The 19,776-nt window shown below is 42.9% G+C and overlaps 2 protein-coding genes across 6 annotated transcripts in view; one reads left to right on the top strand and one right to left on the bottom strand.

The window, feature by feature from the left end:
* The window catches only part of LOC137439053 (KH domain-containing, RNA-binding, signal transduction-associated protein 2-like), a 108,997-nt gene extending 92,420 nt beyond the window's left edge, over positions 1-16,577 (top strand). Inside the window, exons 6-9 of the mRNA XM_068134690.2 lie at positions 2,085-2,292; positions 15,317-15,387; positions 15,475-15,533; positions 15,787-16,577. Of these exons, the coding sequence (XP_067990791.1) occupies positions 2,085-2,292; positions 15,317-15,387; positions 15,475-15,533; positions 15,787-15,884 (436 nt within the window). The 3' untranslated portion in view covers positions 15,885-16,577. The remainder of the gene's footprint in view (positions 1-2,084; positions 2,293-15,316; positions 15,388-15,474; positions 15,534-15,786) is intronic.
* LOC144888711 (uncharacterized) overlaps positions 1-19,776 on the bottom strand; it is a 42,108-nt gene that overhangs the window by 6,031 nt on the left and 16,301 nt on the right. The window contains exons 2-3 of one of the 5 annotated variants that reach the window (XR_013621252.1): positions 6,952-7,146; positions 470-812 (exon numbers count right to left, since the gene is read on the bottom strand). The exons of 1 other annotated variant lie outside the window; for it this stretch is intronic. Coding sequence is in view for 1 of the 4 variants with exons in the window: in XM_078767711.1 (XP_078623837.1) it covers positions 690-812; positions 6,952-7,146 (318 nt within the window). In the remaining 3 variants the exon portion in view is untranslated. The remainder of the gene's footprint in view (positions 1-469; positions 813-6,951; positions 7,147-19,776) is intronic. 3 more of the 5 variants (XM_078767711.1, XR_013621253.1, XR_013621251.1) reach the window with 3 other exon arrangements.

The raw sequence follows: 19,776 nt of genomic DNA, 5'->3' as shown, positions 1-19,776 counted from the left end.
CAATCTTTTGGGCCACCCCACTCTATGGGATGGCCCTCAACAAAGGTGTCCTGTCCCCCTGCCAGTGCTCCGCAGCCAAACTCACCTCCTTGGTTTACAGTCCACTGGCAAAACAGTTTGTAATGGTGGTTCCTTTAAAGTGCATTACACATTCTGTGCCTTTTATACCCACAAGTCCTCACCTGAAGACAGGAAGTTTTACACAATAGAATCTTACTCTATGCTCTTTTACAGGTTTACAATCACTGCCCCCTCAGCACATGTTTGACAAGGTGACTTACCTCTGGCAAATATCTAATACACGGCGTAAACCTAAACTCCGTGATCACACAGTACATACTAAAGTCTCCATACAATCTAGCTATGGATTCCGTCCCTTTCCACATAATATATTGACAGCAGCCTGTATTTCTGATCTTCAGTGAAGCCACGGCTATACTACCTGGTGTATACCCAGGAAGTGCCTTACCTTACAACAGAAAAGTGTGCGTTGCTCGTCGCCATTTCCATGACCATATGTCTCATTTGCAAAAGAGTGATCTACCGTGACAAAGTGATCACTGCGACATAAGCATCCAGTACCAAACAGGCAAATTGGTTTCCACCAGCACATGCTTGCTTCTGAATATGATGACGCTCCACCGTTCAATGATGGCTGTCCACAACCGAATGTCCGCAAAGGTATTTACATGAAGAAATACCAAGTCGAAACACGACAATCGCCACATGGAAGCTTGTGATGTAAAAGTGATGGATTTTCAACTCCACGAAGCTAAACCATCGATATTCTTTGCACTTTAGGAAGTCGCTGTCTGTAAAGAAAAACATTTATATGATATTTCTAGAACTTTTCTTCCCCCCCCCCCCCCCCCCCCCCCCCCACTTGGCAATTAGACAAAACACACACTCGCACACACTAAAGCTTTGGATGTATTTAAAAAGCAATTGGTATGCAAGGTCTCGGTTTGTGGAAGACCAAGGCAAACGAGGGTATAAGACAATGCAGTGACAGTGAGGCACTGAGGCAGCGACACCACGTGCGGAAACAACAAGCAAGAGATTGGATGAACATTAGAGACAGAGAGAGACAGACAGAGAGAGACAGACCGAGAGAGACAGAGAGAGACAGACCGAGAGAGACAGAGAGAGACAGACCGAGAGAGACAGAGAGAGACAGACCGAGAGAGACAGAGAGAGACAGACCGAGAGAGACAGAGAGAGACAGACCGAGAGAGACGGAGAGACAGACCGAGAGAGACAGAGATACAGACCGAGAGAGACAGAGAGACAGACCGAGAGAGACAGAGAGACAGACCGAGAGAGACAGAGAGAGAGAGAGACCGAGAGAGAGAGAGAGAGAGAGAGAGAGAGAGAGAGAGAGAGAGAGAGAGAGAGAGAGAGAGAGAAAAGGAGAGGGAAGGAACCAGTGACCCGCTGCTAGGAAGAGGGTGGGAGAACTTTTGTTTAATATGGAAATGTGTTTATTTAATGTTAAAATAACGGATTTAAATTGCTGTGAAATGATCAAACAACATTTGGATTTTTTTATGTGAGTCTTCGACTGTCATGGACGTAATTGTCATTTCTAAAATGTCTTAGCTACTAATATTTATATGTTTACAATCAGAAAATCTGTAGTTTTGTATGAACTTGCAATATATGCCAAATGTTATTCAGTCTTAATATCCCAAAGGAGTAGAGTGACGTTTACCTGTGTTACAAGAGGCCCGGTTATTAAATCGGTGTAACCTCCTGCTTGGGGTTGAGTTATTGTGGCCACTCGAGTAGAATTTCATTACATCCTACTGCAGATGGTTGGTGACTTCCAAAAAGATTTTTTTTTTTAAACTAAACCTGTTTAAAGGATATTTATGTCAAATTGGAGAATATCTAACGCTCATCTGGCCTACGTTTCACGCGTCATGATCTTCTCACATAGAACAATCCTTGCAATCCCCAATATAAATTTGCAATCTGTTTATTGTTTTGTCTGTGTGCCGATGACCAATTCAACATTCTGCTCTGCTTGTAAGCATGAGGCCTATCTTCTCCCCTTAGTCTATTATGTGATGTTTGAATTCTAGGGTCCGGGTAGGCGCTGCCTCAATCCCAATGGGTGCTGCGACACCCCAAGGTTCTCCAGCCACTAGGGGCGTCCCTCCTCTTCCTCCTCTGCCTCCTCTGCGGAGAGGTGCCCTTCCACCACACCCCAGGGTCCTAGCCAACTTCCACCCACAACGTCCCCATTCCCGCTTACCACCCGTACCAGCTCAGGACAACTACAATGAATTTGTGAGTTCGTTTTTGACATGTTCAAATAATTTACCATCACTTAATATGAGTCACTGTGGGATGTGGCTTAATTGGCTGATGTTTGGCATGGAGCAACAGAAATGTCGGTATGATGGCTGTGAAGGTGACACATTGGGACTTTTCAATTCCCCATATGTTCAGCCGAAGAAATGTTGGCAGTGTGTGGTCATCTTAATTGGTACAGAACCCCAAACCACTTGGGATTTCACCGGAACAGACGTGCACAACATACATCCTAGCACCAAAACGTGGACCAATTATCATCAAGCGAACACCATTTCTTCCAAAGATGAACGGTTTACAGAAATATCCACTACAATCAGTAAATAGTGCAATGAAGAAATAAAATGAGGTAGGGACATTTGAAGCCTTTATAAAGTACAAAACAACACTAAAATCAATGCGCTTACACATTAGATGAACTTCACAAATAAACTGCAATATTTTTTTGTTTTTGGAAACCTGCTGGGCAACAAAAAGCTGGAAAATGTCACCTTTTTTTCAGGAGGCATGTCTCTGTGAGCACATCGATTTGATCAATCAAAGGTTTGACTCAGATTATCTGTGTTGGAATGAGCAAGTTTCGCCATTTTATGAGAAGGCCAGAAACAAGGAAAGTGAACACAGCGCTATTTCAAGTAGAGTTATGACAGAGTTCTATTTCTGTTGAACAGTTTATATGATCCTATCGATTCAAGTCCTACCTTATACTGAAAATGGAGAAAACAACACACACACACACACACACACACACACACACACACACACACACACACACACACACACACACACACACACACACACTCCAGGTCGCATTAGATAAGCGGACGGATGAACAGCAACGGATTATGCAGCAAACCAGTTTGTAAGTAAATAATTACCAATGTGATGACATTTTGATTCAGATTATTTATTTTGTTCCAAAGTTCAAAGGGTGAAGCAACCTGGGTCACTTACAAATGCTGTTTATTTTATATTTTATCTTTCTCTAATATTTATTGACCCTTCATTTATTCTGTTAAGATAAGGTATCAGTCAATAATAACTATGAGTAAATTGAAGAATGTGGATACATATCATCACTATTATGACAAATTTGTGTTTGAAATTGTGATTTAAGAAAGCTTGGGGTCGATTCAAGTTGACCCATAAATATGTCCCCCACCCCCACTGTATATATATATGAGTGTGTGTGTGTGTATATATATATGTGTGTGTGTGTGCGTAGTCGTGGCCATAAATATTGGCACCCTTGCACTTTTTTCAAATAATGCACCATTTCTTCCAGAAAATTGTTGAAATTAAAAAATATATTTTGGTATCGACATCGTTATTTATTTGGTTTGCAGTGGAACAAAACAAAAAAAGTTAAAATAAAAAAACACTAAATCTAAGCTTATTCCACACAGAAATCCTAAAATGGCCCATGTAGTGAAAATCACCTGATGTCCACACCAAACTCAGATAATGAGCTTTAATCCACTTGAATTCAGCAACATGTATTAAAAGAATACACTAATAAGCAAGCATTCACAACCACTTTAAGGCAGTATCAGGTAAGGGGTGTTGCAAAACATTTTACCTTTTTTTCCCCCCGAGAACCCATTACGGTTGTGCACTCATTCGGGGGAAAAAAAGGTAAAACGTTTTGCAACACCCCTTATAAGCCACACAAACAGTCATTCTTACCAACTTGAAGCCAAGACAATTGCAGTGTAATACCGTTCCCCCTTCAACCGGTATTTTTATAAGCTGCGAGCGGATGAAGAACGAATTGCACCCTTAATCAGAGCGCGGGAGGAGCGGCACTGCATGGAGATATTATCCATAGTTTCACATAATTTACCCACCAGTTAAGTTTCAGCTAGCACACTTGTCTGGAGATATAAAGGTATGAAATATATAAAACATCCCTACAGCTTCTAGTTTAACATCCCAGGGATTCCCTTACACCCCCAAGCGCTGCGGGATTCCCTTACACCCCCAAGCGCTGCGGTTTGCGACACTCTCGCCTGGCACTAGTCCGGTAGCTAACAGGCCCACATTCGGAGGCAGTCGAGCGAGGCGAATCCGAAACCCCCTCATCAGAGTTCCCTAATGGCCCAAAAGTCGTGTCTCCATCAGGTAGCGCCGGACCCATGGCGGCCCGATCTGTGACCGGAGCTGAACGTGCCGGCGCTGGGGATACAAGCAGCTCGGATGGGTCCCTGCTTTCGGCAGTCGGGCCCGCGATGCCCACATCATTACTCGGCCCTTTATCCCCAGAGCTCTTTCCACACGGAGCTAAATGGTGGATTGGCACGGTCACTAAACGTCCGTCGGGCATCCGTACGGTCACATACTCGGGGTTCGCCTCCAATACTTGAACGAGATGGACGGCTGGCTTGTAGTTGCTTTGTCAAACCGAACACTTTAAAAGCATGGGTCCCGGCTGAGCCAACCACCCTGGCAGAGATCGACCGCTTGCGCTGCGACGCTGGAAGTGAAACATGCATTCATGTGGCATCTGGTTAGTGGCCGTTCAGAGTAAAGTACGGATCGCATGCAAAGCTTCGGGCAAAACCTGAGGCCATTGGTGCAGTCCCAATGACCCCGTACGCAATCTCATCTCCACGGCCTTCCAGACCACTCCATTAAATTTCTCCACCTGTCCTTTACCCTGGGGATTATAGGGAGTCGTCCGACTGGCTGCAATCCCTCGCTCCACAAGGAAAAAAATTTCCTCCTGAGACATAAAAGCTGCACCTCGATCCGAGTGGACGAAAGCCGGTTACCCAAACAGGAGAAACAGCTGACTAAGGCACAAAATTACCATGGCAGAGGACATGTCCGAACACGGAAACGCAAAGGGAAAGCGAGAGTATTCATCTTCGACCGTCAACATATAGTGTAGTGAGCCCGATGACGGCAAGGGTCCCTTGAAGTCAATGCCTAGTCTCTCCCAGGTTCAGCCAGTCTGAATAAGAGTTCCCGGCGGCAGCTTGTAGAACCTCGGCTTAAGTTTCGCACACATTGGGCATGTCCGACATAGCCGTCTGATGTCATCAACCGAGAAGGGCAAATTACGGCAGAGCACAAAATGAGCAAGTCGTGTCACCCCTGGATGACAACGATTCATGGATGACCTTCAGGTCCTCAGAGGTCATGCGTGCACAAACCGGTCTGGATAACGCATCAGCAGCTACATTTTTACGTTCAGGCCGATAGACTATGTCATATCAATAGTCAGCCAGCTCCACCCTCCATCGTGAAATTTTCTCATTCTTTATGCGCTGAGGGTGCCAATGGCCATACATGAAAGCGACCGACTGCTGATCAGTCATGACATCAAATTTCCTGCCCAGAAGCAAATGGTGCCACCGCCTGACAGACTCGATGACAGTGTACGCCTCTTTCTTGGTCGCAGAGTGCCTGCTTCACTCGAGGACAGGGTGCGTGAAAAAAAGTGACTGACCTGCCCCTGTGCGTGAGAGTCCCTGCGATTGCACTGTCCGAGGCGTTTGTCTCGACGAGGAATGGTATTGTGTCATCGATGGAAATCACGCACGCTCCCGCGATATTTTCCATCAGATGTTGAAAGGCGTCCTTGGCAGCTTGTGTCAGAGGAAAGGCTTTGTAATCCACCAAAGGCCTTATCTTCTCTGAGTAACCTTGGCCCCACCGGCTATATTGTGCGAAAATCCCTAAGGCACGCCTCAGGGACACCCGATCACACGGAGCCGCCATCTCGAGCAAGGGCCGGAGGCGCTCGGCGTCAGGTTTTATCTTTCCCCCGGACACCGTGTACACCAGGAGGTCTTTTGTTTTGGTAGCATAGTGACATTTATCCGCATTGAAGGTCAGATTGTACCATCGTGCCACGTCCAGGAATCGTTTGAAGTTAGCATCGTGTCCCTCCAGGGTATGTCCGCAAATCGTCACGTTATCCACATACACAAAGATGTCTTGTAATTGCTCCTTAGCCAAAATGTCATCGATTGCGTGTTGAAAGCATGCCGCTCCGTTCGTTACCCCAAATGGTATGACCGAAACTGATATAATCGTTGTCCGGACTGAAATCCCGTATATGGCCTGTCTGACTCCCTTATAGGTATTTGATGATACGCGGATTTTAGGTCCAGAGTACTGAAGATGCAGTACTTAGCCACCTCCCTTACTAAATCGTCCATCTTTGGTAGGGGATACGCATCTAATTGCGTGAATCGGTTTATCGTCTGACTGTAATCGACGACCAAGCGTTTCCGGTGGTTGTTAGTGTGCACGACTAGCACCTGGGCTCTCCACAGAGATCGACTTGGCTCTATAATACCCTCCCGTAGCAAGCGCTTAGTCTCATCCATAATGTACTGAGTGTCGGCATGAGTATACTGTCGGGACTTCACAGTTTGGAGTTTGCAATCGGCCATCAGGCTAGGGAAAAGAGCGGGCGGTTCGATGGCCATTTCAGCTAGGCCGCACACTGAAAGTGTATTTTCTCCTTGACCAAAATGCTTTTCTAAGCGCCCATGTCGGTGCAGGAAATCGTGTCCGAGAAGCACGGCCGCACATAAATCAGTCGTGATCGCAAGTTTGACGTCGAAATACGACACATCATTCAACACCAGGTTAAGTGTACACAAGCCCTTGGTGCGAACCCACAGCCCCGAAGAAGCCAGGTAGATGCGACGTGTAACTTGTCCCACGGGCCATCCATAGCGTAGCACCAATGCTTGACTGATGAAGCTCGAACTACTTCCGGTGTCCACCAAAGCCTCGGCCGGAATCCCCTCAATGAGCACCGGCAGCATGGCGCTTTGCAAACTGCGCGATATTCCTGGGTCTCCGGAGCGACATCTATTAAAATAACAATACATGAATAAGCAAGCATTCACAACCACTTTAAGGCAGTATCAGATATAAGGCATACTAACAGTCATTCTTACCAACTTGAAGCCAAGACAATTGCAGTGTAAAACCCTTCCCCCTTCAACCGGTGCTTTTATAAGCTGTGAGTGGATGAAGAACGAACTGCATCTTTAATCAGAGCACATAGACTGCATGCTGACCCCGAAAATCTTTCACTTTTGTGACCACCGTGCTGCAACTACATAATATCCTAACATGATGTATATAAATATATTTCAGTAAGTTTGTGAAACTCGTCAAGAATATAACTTGCACAAAAGAGAGAAAATGAGAAAAAACGATTTGTGTAGTGTGTGACACCGAGTGTGTGTGTAGATCTTGACAAAAAATGACACCGAGTCAATGTGTAGATCTTGATGGTTTGAGAACTTTGTATTCTGCTGCACAAATCTTGAAGTGTTCTCTGGACAGCATTGAAACAAGTTCGACATGGCCTCCAACTGCAGAAGACCTGCATATTCAGACCACCAATCACATCATTCCATATCAGCTTTTCAACTTCCTTGCATGGTCTTCAGGTCTTAGCCAAGATCCTGTAGGTGCAGAGAGGGTCACAGTTACAAGTGACGAAGAAAGAAGGTTGCTCTCTATTGCACAGGACATTGTGTACTTAAAGACAAAGGGTAGAGTGTTGCTGCCAAAGCATACCTCCTTGGCCATGGCAGTGAGACACTCCACTGGTTCAGCAAAGCTGATAGGAATCCTGAATGGACTGGGTCACTGTGTATCAAACACAATGGTGTTAGATCATGACACTGCCCTTGCCAAACGACAACTTGCGCTAGGAAATGACCTTCTTCCAGCTGGAGTTCAGTCAATCTTCACTACTCTTGTTTTTGACAACAATGACTTTGGTGAAGAAACCATTTCTGGAAAGGGTTCAACACATAATACGAATGGGATCATCATCCAACATTCCACCAAGCCGCATGAAGGGATTGTAACGCCAAAGGTGACCATACCCAAGTCCCGTAAGCGATCATTCGAAGCTCCCCCCACTGACATCAAGACGTTCTTTGGCAGCAAGAAGACTGGACCCAAGCCATTTGGTGAGAAGATCAGCCTTGGATGAGAACAACACATGATAGCCCAGAATCATCCACGCAATCTGGATTTATCATATATGGTGATGAAGACAGTTGATGTAGGTGACAAACTTCTCCCAGGATGGACTGGATTTAATATCATGCTAAGCAAAACAGTTCCACAACAGTCTGCTATTGGTTACCTGCCCATCATCGATCTAAGCCCAACAGAGTATGACACAGTCAATACCATTTTAGCCAAGAGTCTTTCCATAGCTGATGCACTTGAGCAGAAAGAAGTTGTTGTTGTCTTTGATCAGGCAATTTATTCAAAGGAACAACAGATTCGATGGGTAAATGAGACGTACTGCAATCGAATCATTGTTCGTCTTGGGGCATTCCATACTGTGCTCTCTATGTTGGCATGCATTGGAAAACGATTCAGAGATGCCGGGGTGGAGAATGTGATGATCGAGTCAAACATTGTAGCTCAAGGCTCAATTAATGGAGTTGTTAGCGGACACCATTACAATCGCAGCATAAGAGCTAATAAGTATGTTATGGAGGCCATGCAGCGTTTACGTTGGCAAGCGTACATGAGCTCCCTTTCAGAGGTAGAACACGCAGTGACATGTGATGTCCTCTTCAAGCTTAACTCGTGTTTTCCTGGTCCATCATTTGAAGAGTACCTAAGATCGGAGGAGTTCCAGGTTGTGGCTACCTCTTATGACAATTTTGTGTCGCATCAGTCGGCAAAGGAGCCAACATTTGCTCTGTGGTCATCATACATTGAGATGATGGAATTCGTACTTCTGTTTGTGCGTGCAACAAGGCAAGGCGATTGGAGACTCCATCTGTCAGCCATTCACAGCTTCATACCCTGGTTTTTTGCATATGATCATACAAATTATGCAAGATACCTGCCAGTGTATTGGCTGGAAATGTGTCAGCTACCCGATAGTCATCCAGCAGTTCACGAGGCCTTCATGGAAGGGAAGTTTGCGGTACAGCGTCATACTGACCATGGGTTCTGTGGAACAGCATGTGACCAGACCATTGAGCAAACCTGCAACAGGGATTCCAAGACGAAAGGAGGCATGGTTGGTTTCACAAGAAACAAGGGTGCGGTTTCCCGCTGGATACTGTCCCAGCATGAACGGAGTGCCATCAGCAAGCTCTGTGAAGAGATGGCAGGAAAGGATGACAGAAGTAGAGTGAAGAAAGATCTCAGTACTGCACGTATGATGAAAGATGAGAGGAATATCCGTTCAGTAGTTGAAACTGTTGAAGCCATGATCAACCCTTTCCAAGAAAGTAATGAAGGGCTAGTTCACATTGCATCCGGAGCCACAGCATCAACTGATGTAACACATGATTATATAACAGCTTATGAAAGTGGCGATGCAGCTTTTAGAACTTTCTGTGAAGAACGACTACAGGGTGATGGAGATATCTTCAAAGTTCTGAAGAAGCAAAAAAAGAAAACCTTTGCATCGATGAGCAAGTCTGCAAAGTCAAAAGTGATGGGGAAGGAGGTTACAATACGAGCTGATCGAAACTTGTTCCAAAGGCTTCTCATCATTGCCAGTGTGAGAAAGCTAGACATTAAGAACATGATGTCCTACAATTTGGGTCCTCTGCCGCTTTCCCTTTCTTGTGTAGATGGAGCATTGACCAAGACTACCAAGTCCAGCTTGCTACATTACATCGAAGCAAGTGTTCAGCCACCTCCTGTGGTGGAAGGCATCCCACTTGGAAGTGTGTGGATTATAGATGGTATGGCAATGCTGCACGAGTTACCACAAAGAGCTCTTCCAGCCACATTTGGCCAACTTGCCAGTCACATACTCAAGCAGCTTATTGACCTGGCAAGGAGTGCCCACAGTGATGCTATTCACTTTGTAGTGGATACTTACCGACAGCTCAGCATCAAAGGGACAGAGAGAGGAAGACGTGCAGCTACTGGAAGTCAGATCACAAAGATCTATGCAGCAGATCAAAAAGTCCCACAGCAATGGAAGAAATTTCTGTCATGCAATGAAAATAAGGGAGCCCTGGTACGTTTTCTTTTCAAGCTGTGGAGTGAAAGCTCTGGACATGTCCTTCAAAATGTAACCGTTGTGATGGCACATGATGGAGAGTGTCATTCTGTCAGTAATGTTGCTGGTGCATTGGAAGTAACTGCTGTGAGAGAACTTGAATGCAACCACGAGGAAGCTGACACAAGACTCTTCCTACACTGCCAGTATGCTGCTGCTTCTCTCCCATCTTCTTCAAACAGATGCCCCTCTGTCATCATCAAGAGCCCAGATACTGATGTATTTGTTATTGGTGTGGCTAAAGCTCACAAGATTAGTGCACAGCTTCTCTTTCATACTGGCAGAGGAAATGGGAAACGCACATTGAATCTGAGTGTCATACAAGATTATCTTGGGCAAAATATAACAGATGCTCTCATTGGCCTTCACTGCTTCACTGGATGTGACTCTGTGAGCTCCTTTTATGGGCGGTCAAAGAAGAAGGCAATGAAACGATTGCGTGAATCTACAGACTTCCAAGAAGCCTTCAAAAAGCTGGGAAATGCATTTACCTTAGATGCCAGTCTGAGTGACATGATGGAGAGGTTTGTGTGCAAGTTGTATGATCAAGATTGCACTGACGTGAACACAGCTCGATACAATAACTTTTTGATGGGTGTCAAAGCTGAGATGAACATGCCCCCTACCAGGGACTCCTTGCAAAAACATATTTTGAGAGCTAACTACCAAGCTGCTGTGCACACTAAATGTTTGGAACAATTTCCCACCATCCCGAGCCCACATAATCATGGATGGAAAGTGACCAACGACACCGAACTGGAGATTGTGTGGGGTGATCTTCCTCCTGCACCAAGCACTCTGTTGGAGCTCACACACTGTAGTTGCAAGAAGACAAACTGTGAGGACCCCAAAGGAGGAGGAAAGGGCCGCTGCTCTTGTAGACACCACAATATACCTTGTACAGATCTATGCAAATGTATAGACTGCAAGAATTCAGTCCCTACTGAAAATGACATGGATGACATTGAAGAAGACTGATAATGCAGAAGATGAATAGGCAATTGATTTCATCGCTCACTCTTAAGCTCCTTGGAAGAACATTGTTAATAATAACACTGCTTGCATTTACATACTGTACCAATCACTGAAATGCTTGTGAGACAGAACACATTTCTTTTTCTGGTAACGATGTTAATAGAGATTGATCATTTGTTTTAGGGCAGTAAATAGTACTTCAAAGCTTCTGCATCTGCCAGAAAAGAGAAACAATCCATAAAGTCAAACATAGTACGTGACAACTTATAAGTAATCATTAGAACCAGTCTGCTGAGTCTAGTTTGCTGGGACACATGTATTATTGTATTATTATACAATGTATATTATTATACAATGTATCATGTATTATTATACAATCCCCCAACAGGACTCAAGAAGGCGACAAACAGAAGTTCTGAAATTTTAAATTACTATTACTAAATAATGTGCAAGTTTTATCCTTGACGACTTTGTGTGTTTATTCAATGTATTTTTCCTCATCTTTCTACAAAATTTCAAGTAGTTGCCAGATGGTGGTTGCAAAAGTCAAGAAATAGAGCTCTTTCTGCTCATTGCATTGCGGTCTAACAGGAGGAGCGGCACTGCACGGAGATATTATCCATAGTTTCACATCAGCCCGGACAATATTATTGGCACCTTTTAGAAGTTGTTAGAAATAAATAGATATCAAGCAGGTGATTCCCCTTTATTTGGAATTGAACTCACCTGTGGTGAGTTACAGGTGCTTGCAATATAAAAATCACTCATTCAACCAGTTTGAATAGAGAAAAGGAGTCATTCTGCTGTTTTGTGTCACTGTGTGTACCGCAATGAGCATGGAGAAAATAAATAAAAACAGAGAATTGTCTGAGGAGGTCAGACACAAGATTGTAGCCAAGGTTGGACAATCACAAGGTAACAAGTCCATCTCCAGAGACCTTGATGTTCCTGTGTCCACCGTACACAATGTCATCAGGGAGGTTAAGGCCCATGGCACTGTAGCCAACCTCCCTGGCCGTGGGTGCAAGTGCAAACTTGATCGAAGTTTGCAGCGAAGCATTGTTCGAATGTTGGAGAAAGCACCTCGATCAACTGCCAAACAGATTCAAGCTGATATTCAGACACAGGGTATGACAGTTCGCACCATCCGTCACAACTCAATGAAAGGAAACCCAGGAAGACCCAACTGCTGCTGAGAGACATAAGAAAGCCCGACTGGAATTTGCCAAAACACACTTAAACAACCCAAAATCCTTCTGAGAGAACGTTCTGTGGACAGATGAGACCAAATTAGAGCTTTTTGGTAAAGCACATCATCTCTATGTTTACAGAAAACCAAATGAAGCATTCAAAGAAAAGAACACCTTCCCTACAGTGAAACATGGAGGAGGTTCAGTGACATTTTGGGGTTGCTGGGCTGCTTCTGGCACTGGGTTCCTTGAATGTGTGCATGGCATCATGAAATTAGGAGATTACCAAGGCATTTTGGAGCGCAATGTTCAACCCAGTATCAGAAAGCTGGGTGTCTGTCCAAGGTCATGGGGGTCTTGCAGCAGGGCAATGACCACAAACACACTTCAAAAAGCACCCAGGAATGGTTCAACACTCTACTCTGGACACTCAAGACTACCACTCTACTCTGGACATGCTGCTTCTGCTGTCGCAACAATGGATGGAGGTCCTCAATGCCAAACAGGATATTAGCGCTGTCTCCCTTGACATATCACGTGCCTTCGATACGGTCTGGCACCCCGCTCTGCTCACCAAACTCTCCTCCTATGGTATCCATGGAAATCTCCACGCTTGGCTTGCGGACTTCCTCTCTAGTCGGAGTCAACATGTGGCTCTGAATGGGTTTCTCTCATCTCCCCTTCCTGTTCAGGCTGGAGTTAACCAAGGCAGTGTTCTGGGCCCTGTGCTTTTTCTGGTCTTCATCAATGATCTCTCTGACTCTCTGGAAAATCCTCTCTATCTCTTTGCTGATGACTCCACTCTCTGCCGTTCCATTCCTCATCCCTCAGATCGGCAGTCTGCAGCCTCCTCACTTTCTGCAGACCTGGACAAAATCACAGACTGGTCAAACAAGTGGAACATGTCTTTCAATCCTGACAAATCTCACACTCTTACTATGTCTCTCCGAAAAGACCGACTGGACAACCCTCCCATCCACTTTCTGAATAATCCCCTCCAAGAAGTTTTGTCACTCAAGCTTTTGGGTCTCACTATCTGCCATGATCTTTCCTGGGAAAACCACATTTCAAATCTGGCCTCCAAAGCCAGTCGCCGACTGGGCATCCTCCGTCGTGCGAAGTCCTTCCTTGGCACACATGAGCTCCTCACCACATACAAGACTTTCATCCGCAGCTCAATGGAATACTGTTCTCCCCCCCCCCCCCCCACCCCCCGCCCCCCCACTGGGACAGTGCTCCTGTCTCACACCTAGCTCTGCTTCACGCTGTTGAAACCAAAGCTTTCAGAATCATTGGAATCTTCCGTGATGAAGCTAACTCCGAGGGCCTTTCACTTATGCACCGCAGGTAGGTTGGTGGTCTTTCTGTCTTCTACCGACTCCTCTCCGGCCTTGCTCCCCCAGCTCTCTCTGGGCTCTCTCCCCCAAATATTCCTACAGGTCACACAAGATCTGCCTGCAACCCTCTTGTGGTTAAACTGCGAAAATCAAGACTCTGCTCACCTTCACTCCTTCATTCCTCTTTTCTCCCGCCTCTGGAACAAACTCCCCCACTCTCTTCAATCGCACTCCTCCCTCCAGGTCTTTAAAACGGCTGTTCACCACCATCTCTTATCTTCCCCATCCAAAACCTTTATCTTTTCTACCCCCGCTAATTTCACCACAGATTCACTTTTTTGAAATACGAACTTCCTTCCTGGAAGTCCTTGCAGTGTCCTTGTGTTTTATACTTCTCCCACCCCTTCCCCCCTTCCCATGCCTCCTCCCCCCAAGCCCTCCCACAGATCTCCCGATGTCCCTGCTCTCAAATGTTGTGTTTGTGTGCTTCCCCTTCTCTCCCCATCTTGTCTACCGCTACCCTTATTATATGTTTATTATATGTTTTGTGTGTCTGTTTGATTTTTTTGTGTGATAAATGTTAGCTCTTTCGCGAGCCTCGATCCTGTATACAAAACAAAATGCAGCACCAATGGAATTTACACCACAAGGTAGCATGCCATCACTGCTCAATATGGGGCTCTTTTATATAAAGCACACATGGAGTTGATGAGTGAAAGAATGAACAGAGAAATGCAAGTGATGGGCACGAGAATGGACGCAACGTGTTGTGAAATCAACCGGGAGAATGGCAAAACGTTGGGCAAGGAAATTGAGGCTGTACCGGAAGAGGTAAGGGGGTTTAAGATCAGTTTTTGGAAAGATTTTAAGGAAAGCAAGGCCAAACTGATGGGAGAGATGGGGGACGTAAAGGAAGTGGAAGGACTCAGACAGGGGTTAGTGAGTAAGATAATGGGACTTAGAACATAGGATAACATCAAGAGACGACCCAAGCAAATGTATCCTTTTTTCACAACAGTTCATGTTTGCTGTGAGAGTGTAATAATGGCCTCAGCACATTAAGGGAGAGTCAACCAGTAGGTTCAGGGCCTATCACAGTAAAAATACTGTAATTAGACTTTGAGAAAGATAAAACTTCAAATTATTGGAAGAACAAAAATTATGAAAGGTTTGCTCTTTTAATTTTTCTATTATCCCTCAAACTTATCAATCCCCCTTTTTCCCAAAGGAACACTCTCTTGGGCCAGCTTCCTACGAAAACGATCTGTTGGCCCAAATGTAGGACTATCGAGTATCATAAGGATTCAACTTGACGTAAAACTGATATAGTGACCTTGATGATCAGAACTTTCAAAACGTGAAAATAACCATCGATTTTTTTAATTTTTTTAAATTTTCTACAACCTGCCTGCATTGTAATTGTCGAATCATATAACAGTTTGGTTAGTACATGTTCCTTTCTTCTATCATAGGACTATGATGATGGATATGAAAATGGTTATGATGAAACCTTTGATGGCAGCTGCGCCTTGCAGTCAGAGAGGTAAAAATCAAGAATATCCATTTTCTATGTCATGTATTACAAATAACTATTTGATCATTGGTTAATATGTGTAATGTGTGCATGCAGCGTTTCAGAATTTTATGAATACGGACATGTTGCAGGTGTCGGAGATTATGACCTCTACGGTACGTCTACAGCCATGTTCACCTGCAATTCCAACAAAAAATTACATCTCTTTTACGATTAATGTTGTTATTAATATTATTATGATGAACCACCTGATATCTACAAAAGTAAACTCATGATTTTGAAAATAGCACAGTATTACTGTACTGAAAAGGATGTTTATGTTGGTAGAAGTGGCCATGTCTTAGAATATGCTGCAGGATGTGGTATGTTTGCAAACGAGACGAAACCTTGAGCTACAACTCTCTGCAGGGCAAAATGGTTGGTCGAAGAACAACAGTCATCTGAAGGCAATCCCAACGAGGGCCATGAAAGGAACATACAGAGAACACCCCTATGGTATTTACTGAAGCTTCTAGCTCCTGCAGACTTTCCCTGATCTCACTGTGAAGTTTGCTGCAGTGTATTTTGCTTTGTGAGGCTGGCATGCAATCTAAAAGTCAATCCTATGTTGCTTACAACTGTCATACATGCAGCTAAAGCCAGCACACAGGAATGATCCATTGTGTTACCTTAAAAGTTTCCATTCCCAGTAACGTGAACTTTAGTTTTGATGTGCTTGTGTGGAAATTGTGAAAAAAATTGCTTTTCATATTCATGACTTTCTAAAGAAACAAAATGCAAAGCAAATGTAAAGTATTTTTGAATCTATCATTGGAATGACATGCCAATTGCTTGCTGTTATTCATGTGTCAGGAATGTGCTTTTATTATTTTGTAGGAAATAGGTTCGACTATAATAATAACAACTTCCAATGACGTTAATTAAAATTCTAATGGCATTAAAAATGAACATTTCTGCAGGAACAAAACCCGATGATATAATCTTTTTCTGCTAGAGAATAATAAAATTAGTGTTAAATACTTTGAAAACGTATGTGTGATCAATATTATACAAAAGGTCAGATGATTAAACGCAGGTCATTTAAATGCACTTGCTATAATGTGTAAAATCCTTAATGTATGAGCTTAATATGATGGTAAATGTGCTGTGGACATAAACTAACATTTCTAATAAACAAACATAATTCTCAATGAAAATGTTGAGTGCTTTTCATAAGTGTTGTCTGTTCTAACATTTGCACATAAACAATGTCTTCGAAAAACCCAAATGCTTGATCAACTAATCATGATCCCAAATGAAATTGCAGTGATAAATTGCATTAATAGTCATAGATAATGACATACACAGGTTGGTGAAAGACTGTTGAGTTATCATTTTCTCACTCTTAAAGAGGATTGCTGAATTTAAATATAAACATCAAATTATAAGGAAAGAATTTCCAATTTATCTCTTCAAAAAAAAAATTTTTTTCATATATATTTGTATATATATATATGTATATATATATATGTATATATATATATATATATATATATATATATATATATATATATATATATATATATATATATATATATGCATATATACATAACAAGAAAGAAAAAAAACTAATGACTTTGCCAAACTTGGGAAAGTAATGACACTTTAAAAAGTCTCATAATCTTAACTCAACATGAAATGCTTGTGAACACATTGTTGTGCACAGAGAAGAGAAAACAAAGGTTTACTTTTTTAAAATACAGCCCTTATGTGATGTGACCAGGAATTTTCATGACAAGTTAGCATGTTAATCCAATGTAATTATTGTTCTAACATCAATTGTGGATATACGCCAAGTGTGATGTAAGCAGTGTGCAGGATCATTGCTGATGATTTTGATTTACTGATCTCTGATTCTAACAAGACTACTGAAGCACAGGATGAGTAAGCATTCCGCACGCCAACGTTTTAAAGGTAATGAAAGCTGTGTTAAATAATTTCCTCGGTTATATGTTGTACGCAATACGCATAAAATTTGCTTCAGTGCACTGCATAAGAAATATAGACTTTAAAAGTCTCAATTGTTTTTAAATGTCTGATTTTAAAACTGCAAATAAAATTCATGCATAAAAATGAGACATATATCTGGTCAGTACCAAGAAAAGAAAAAAACAAACAAACATAATTTTGCATAATAGTGAGCTAACTTGTAACCAAATATGTTTTATCCACATTTCACTAAAAGCAAGCCTGTTTGGCCTGAAGGAATTGTGCACAGTAAGGAATTTGTTTTTCTTTGATAATTTAATCATTTTGGTTTAAAGATGTGAAAAGTATTATTGCCTGGTTGCTTGTGATCTAGAAAGCATTCATTTCATGGATTTGTCATTATGGACCCATCCTATTTTTATTGCAGATATGAGTAACTTGCCAACTCTCGACTTGGCATTTAATGAACTTATTAAAACGTTGCTGGCATCAAGTGCTTTTGTTGATGTTGTTGTTGTTGTTGTTGTTGTTGTTGTTGTTGTTGTTGTTCAAAACCACTGCAGTTTGTAACATTGATAAGTGTCTAGAATTTCTTGCAAGGATGGTATCAATGCATGTCAAAGGTTCATGATTGTTCCAATTTACATGTTTGGAAACTTGACTTGCAATATGCAACTTCTTGCTTTTTGCAGGGCACCGATAGCAGATGTAAAAAAAAAAAAAGAGAGAAAATATTTATGTTGGAATGGTAAGTTTCAGCCACATACCCATCTGAAATTAGGATGATGTTTTTGAAAAGTAAATTGCATAAAACTTTAATTGTGTAAGTTACATTTGCAGAATATGTGTAAATATTCCTCAATGGGTCTATTAGCGCTGACATACTATGGATTGCCTTATATATATTATCCAGGCTGAGTCAACTTAGAGTTCTACCTTCAGTCTACTCACCATACACTAAATATCTTAATCTTCAAATATATCAAATAAATAACAAGCATCAATTTGAAATATTTTATTTATCCAGAGTAATTATACCTAAATTACCTCCACTAGCAACAGTACCCGCCCTACGGGCGGGGCTTCAATTGGGAAGCCCAAATGAAAAGGTAAAATATCAGAAATTGAAGGCTTTTTTATTTTAAACGATTCATATAAACATCCGTCAAATCATATCACACGTAAATCATCAAAATCTAAACAGTACATGGACGATCACGTACCACGTACGTCTCGCGTCTCGCTCGCTCTCATGTTGTCCCGATAATAATGATCATATGGTTATCAGGTTCACCGACGGAAACCTTGTTACGACTTTTACTTCCTCTAGACAGTCAAGTTCGCTCATCTTTTCGGTGCACTGACACGAGCCGAGAACGGCCCGTGCAGGGGCTGATCCGATGATCTCATCAAACCGTCCGATCGGTAGTAGCGACGGGCGGTGTGTACAAAGGGCAGGGACTTAATCAACGCGAGATGATGACTCGCGCTTACTGGGAATTCCTCGTCCGTGGGACACTGTCTCAAGCCGCAGTCCATCACGGATGGGGCTCAGCGGTTTACCCGAGCCTGATGGCGAAGGGCAAGGTACACGCTGGCCCGTCCAGTGTAGCACACGTGTGGCCCTGGACATCAAAGGGCATTAAACGTTCATTAAACATGAAACGTTCATTAAACATTAAAAGTTCATTAAAGGATTACGAAACGAAAAACATTACGAAATTACGTTCACACCGTCACGTCAAACACTACCATGAACACATACATCGTCACAACACCATCACAATGAGAACATCGTCACAATGAACGTTATGCAAACGTGAATGTTATGCAGGAGTCAAAACCTGAGAATGCTGGAGACCAAAGCTGAAATTGGGAAAACTAAATAGCCTATTTTACTCCCAGGGGCCCCAGGATTACCCACACAAAATATCTTTGCGATCGGTTCAGCAGTTTTTACGGTACCTTCGAATAGACAGACAGACATTTGGTGAATTATAGTAAGATCGTCACAATGAGAACATCGTCACAATGAACGTTGTGCGAACGCGAATGTTATGCTGGAGTCCAAACCTGAGAATGCTGGAGACTAAAGCTGAAATTGGGAAAACTAAATAGCCTATTTTACTCCCAGGGGCCCCAGGATTACCCACCCAAAATATCTTTGTGATCGTTTCAGCAGTTTTTACGGTACCTTCGAATAGACAGACGGACATTTGGTGAATTATAGTAAGATGCTTCTTGAATTAAAGTCGTCAAAGTAAAAGTACCCTTGCCTTACATTTATTTGAATTCCAAGAACATTGACGCGAAGTTTTCAAGCACGTACGACTTAACTTGCATTTTAGTCTCCCCAGTTACATAATGATTGCTGCAAATAAACATTAAATAATATAACACCTATGGTTATCACGATTCATGACCAACACT

The sequence above is a fragment of the Myxine glutinosa genome, chromosome 13 (genome assembly GCF_964187855.1).
Source record: "Myxine glutinosa chromosome 13, kmMyxGlut1.1, whole genome shotgun sequence".
NCBI classification, from domain to species: Eukaryota; Metazoa; Chordata; class Myxini; order Myxiniformes; family Myxinidae; genus Myxine; species Myxine glutinosa.
Note: the sequence above shows the minus strand (reverse complement) of the source record. Positions and strands in the feature narration are given on the sequence as shown.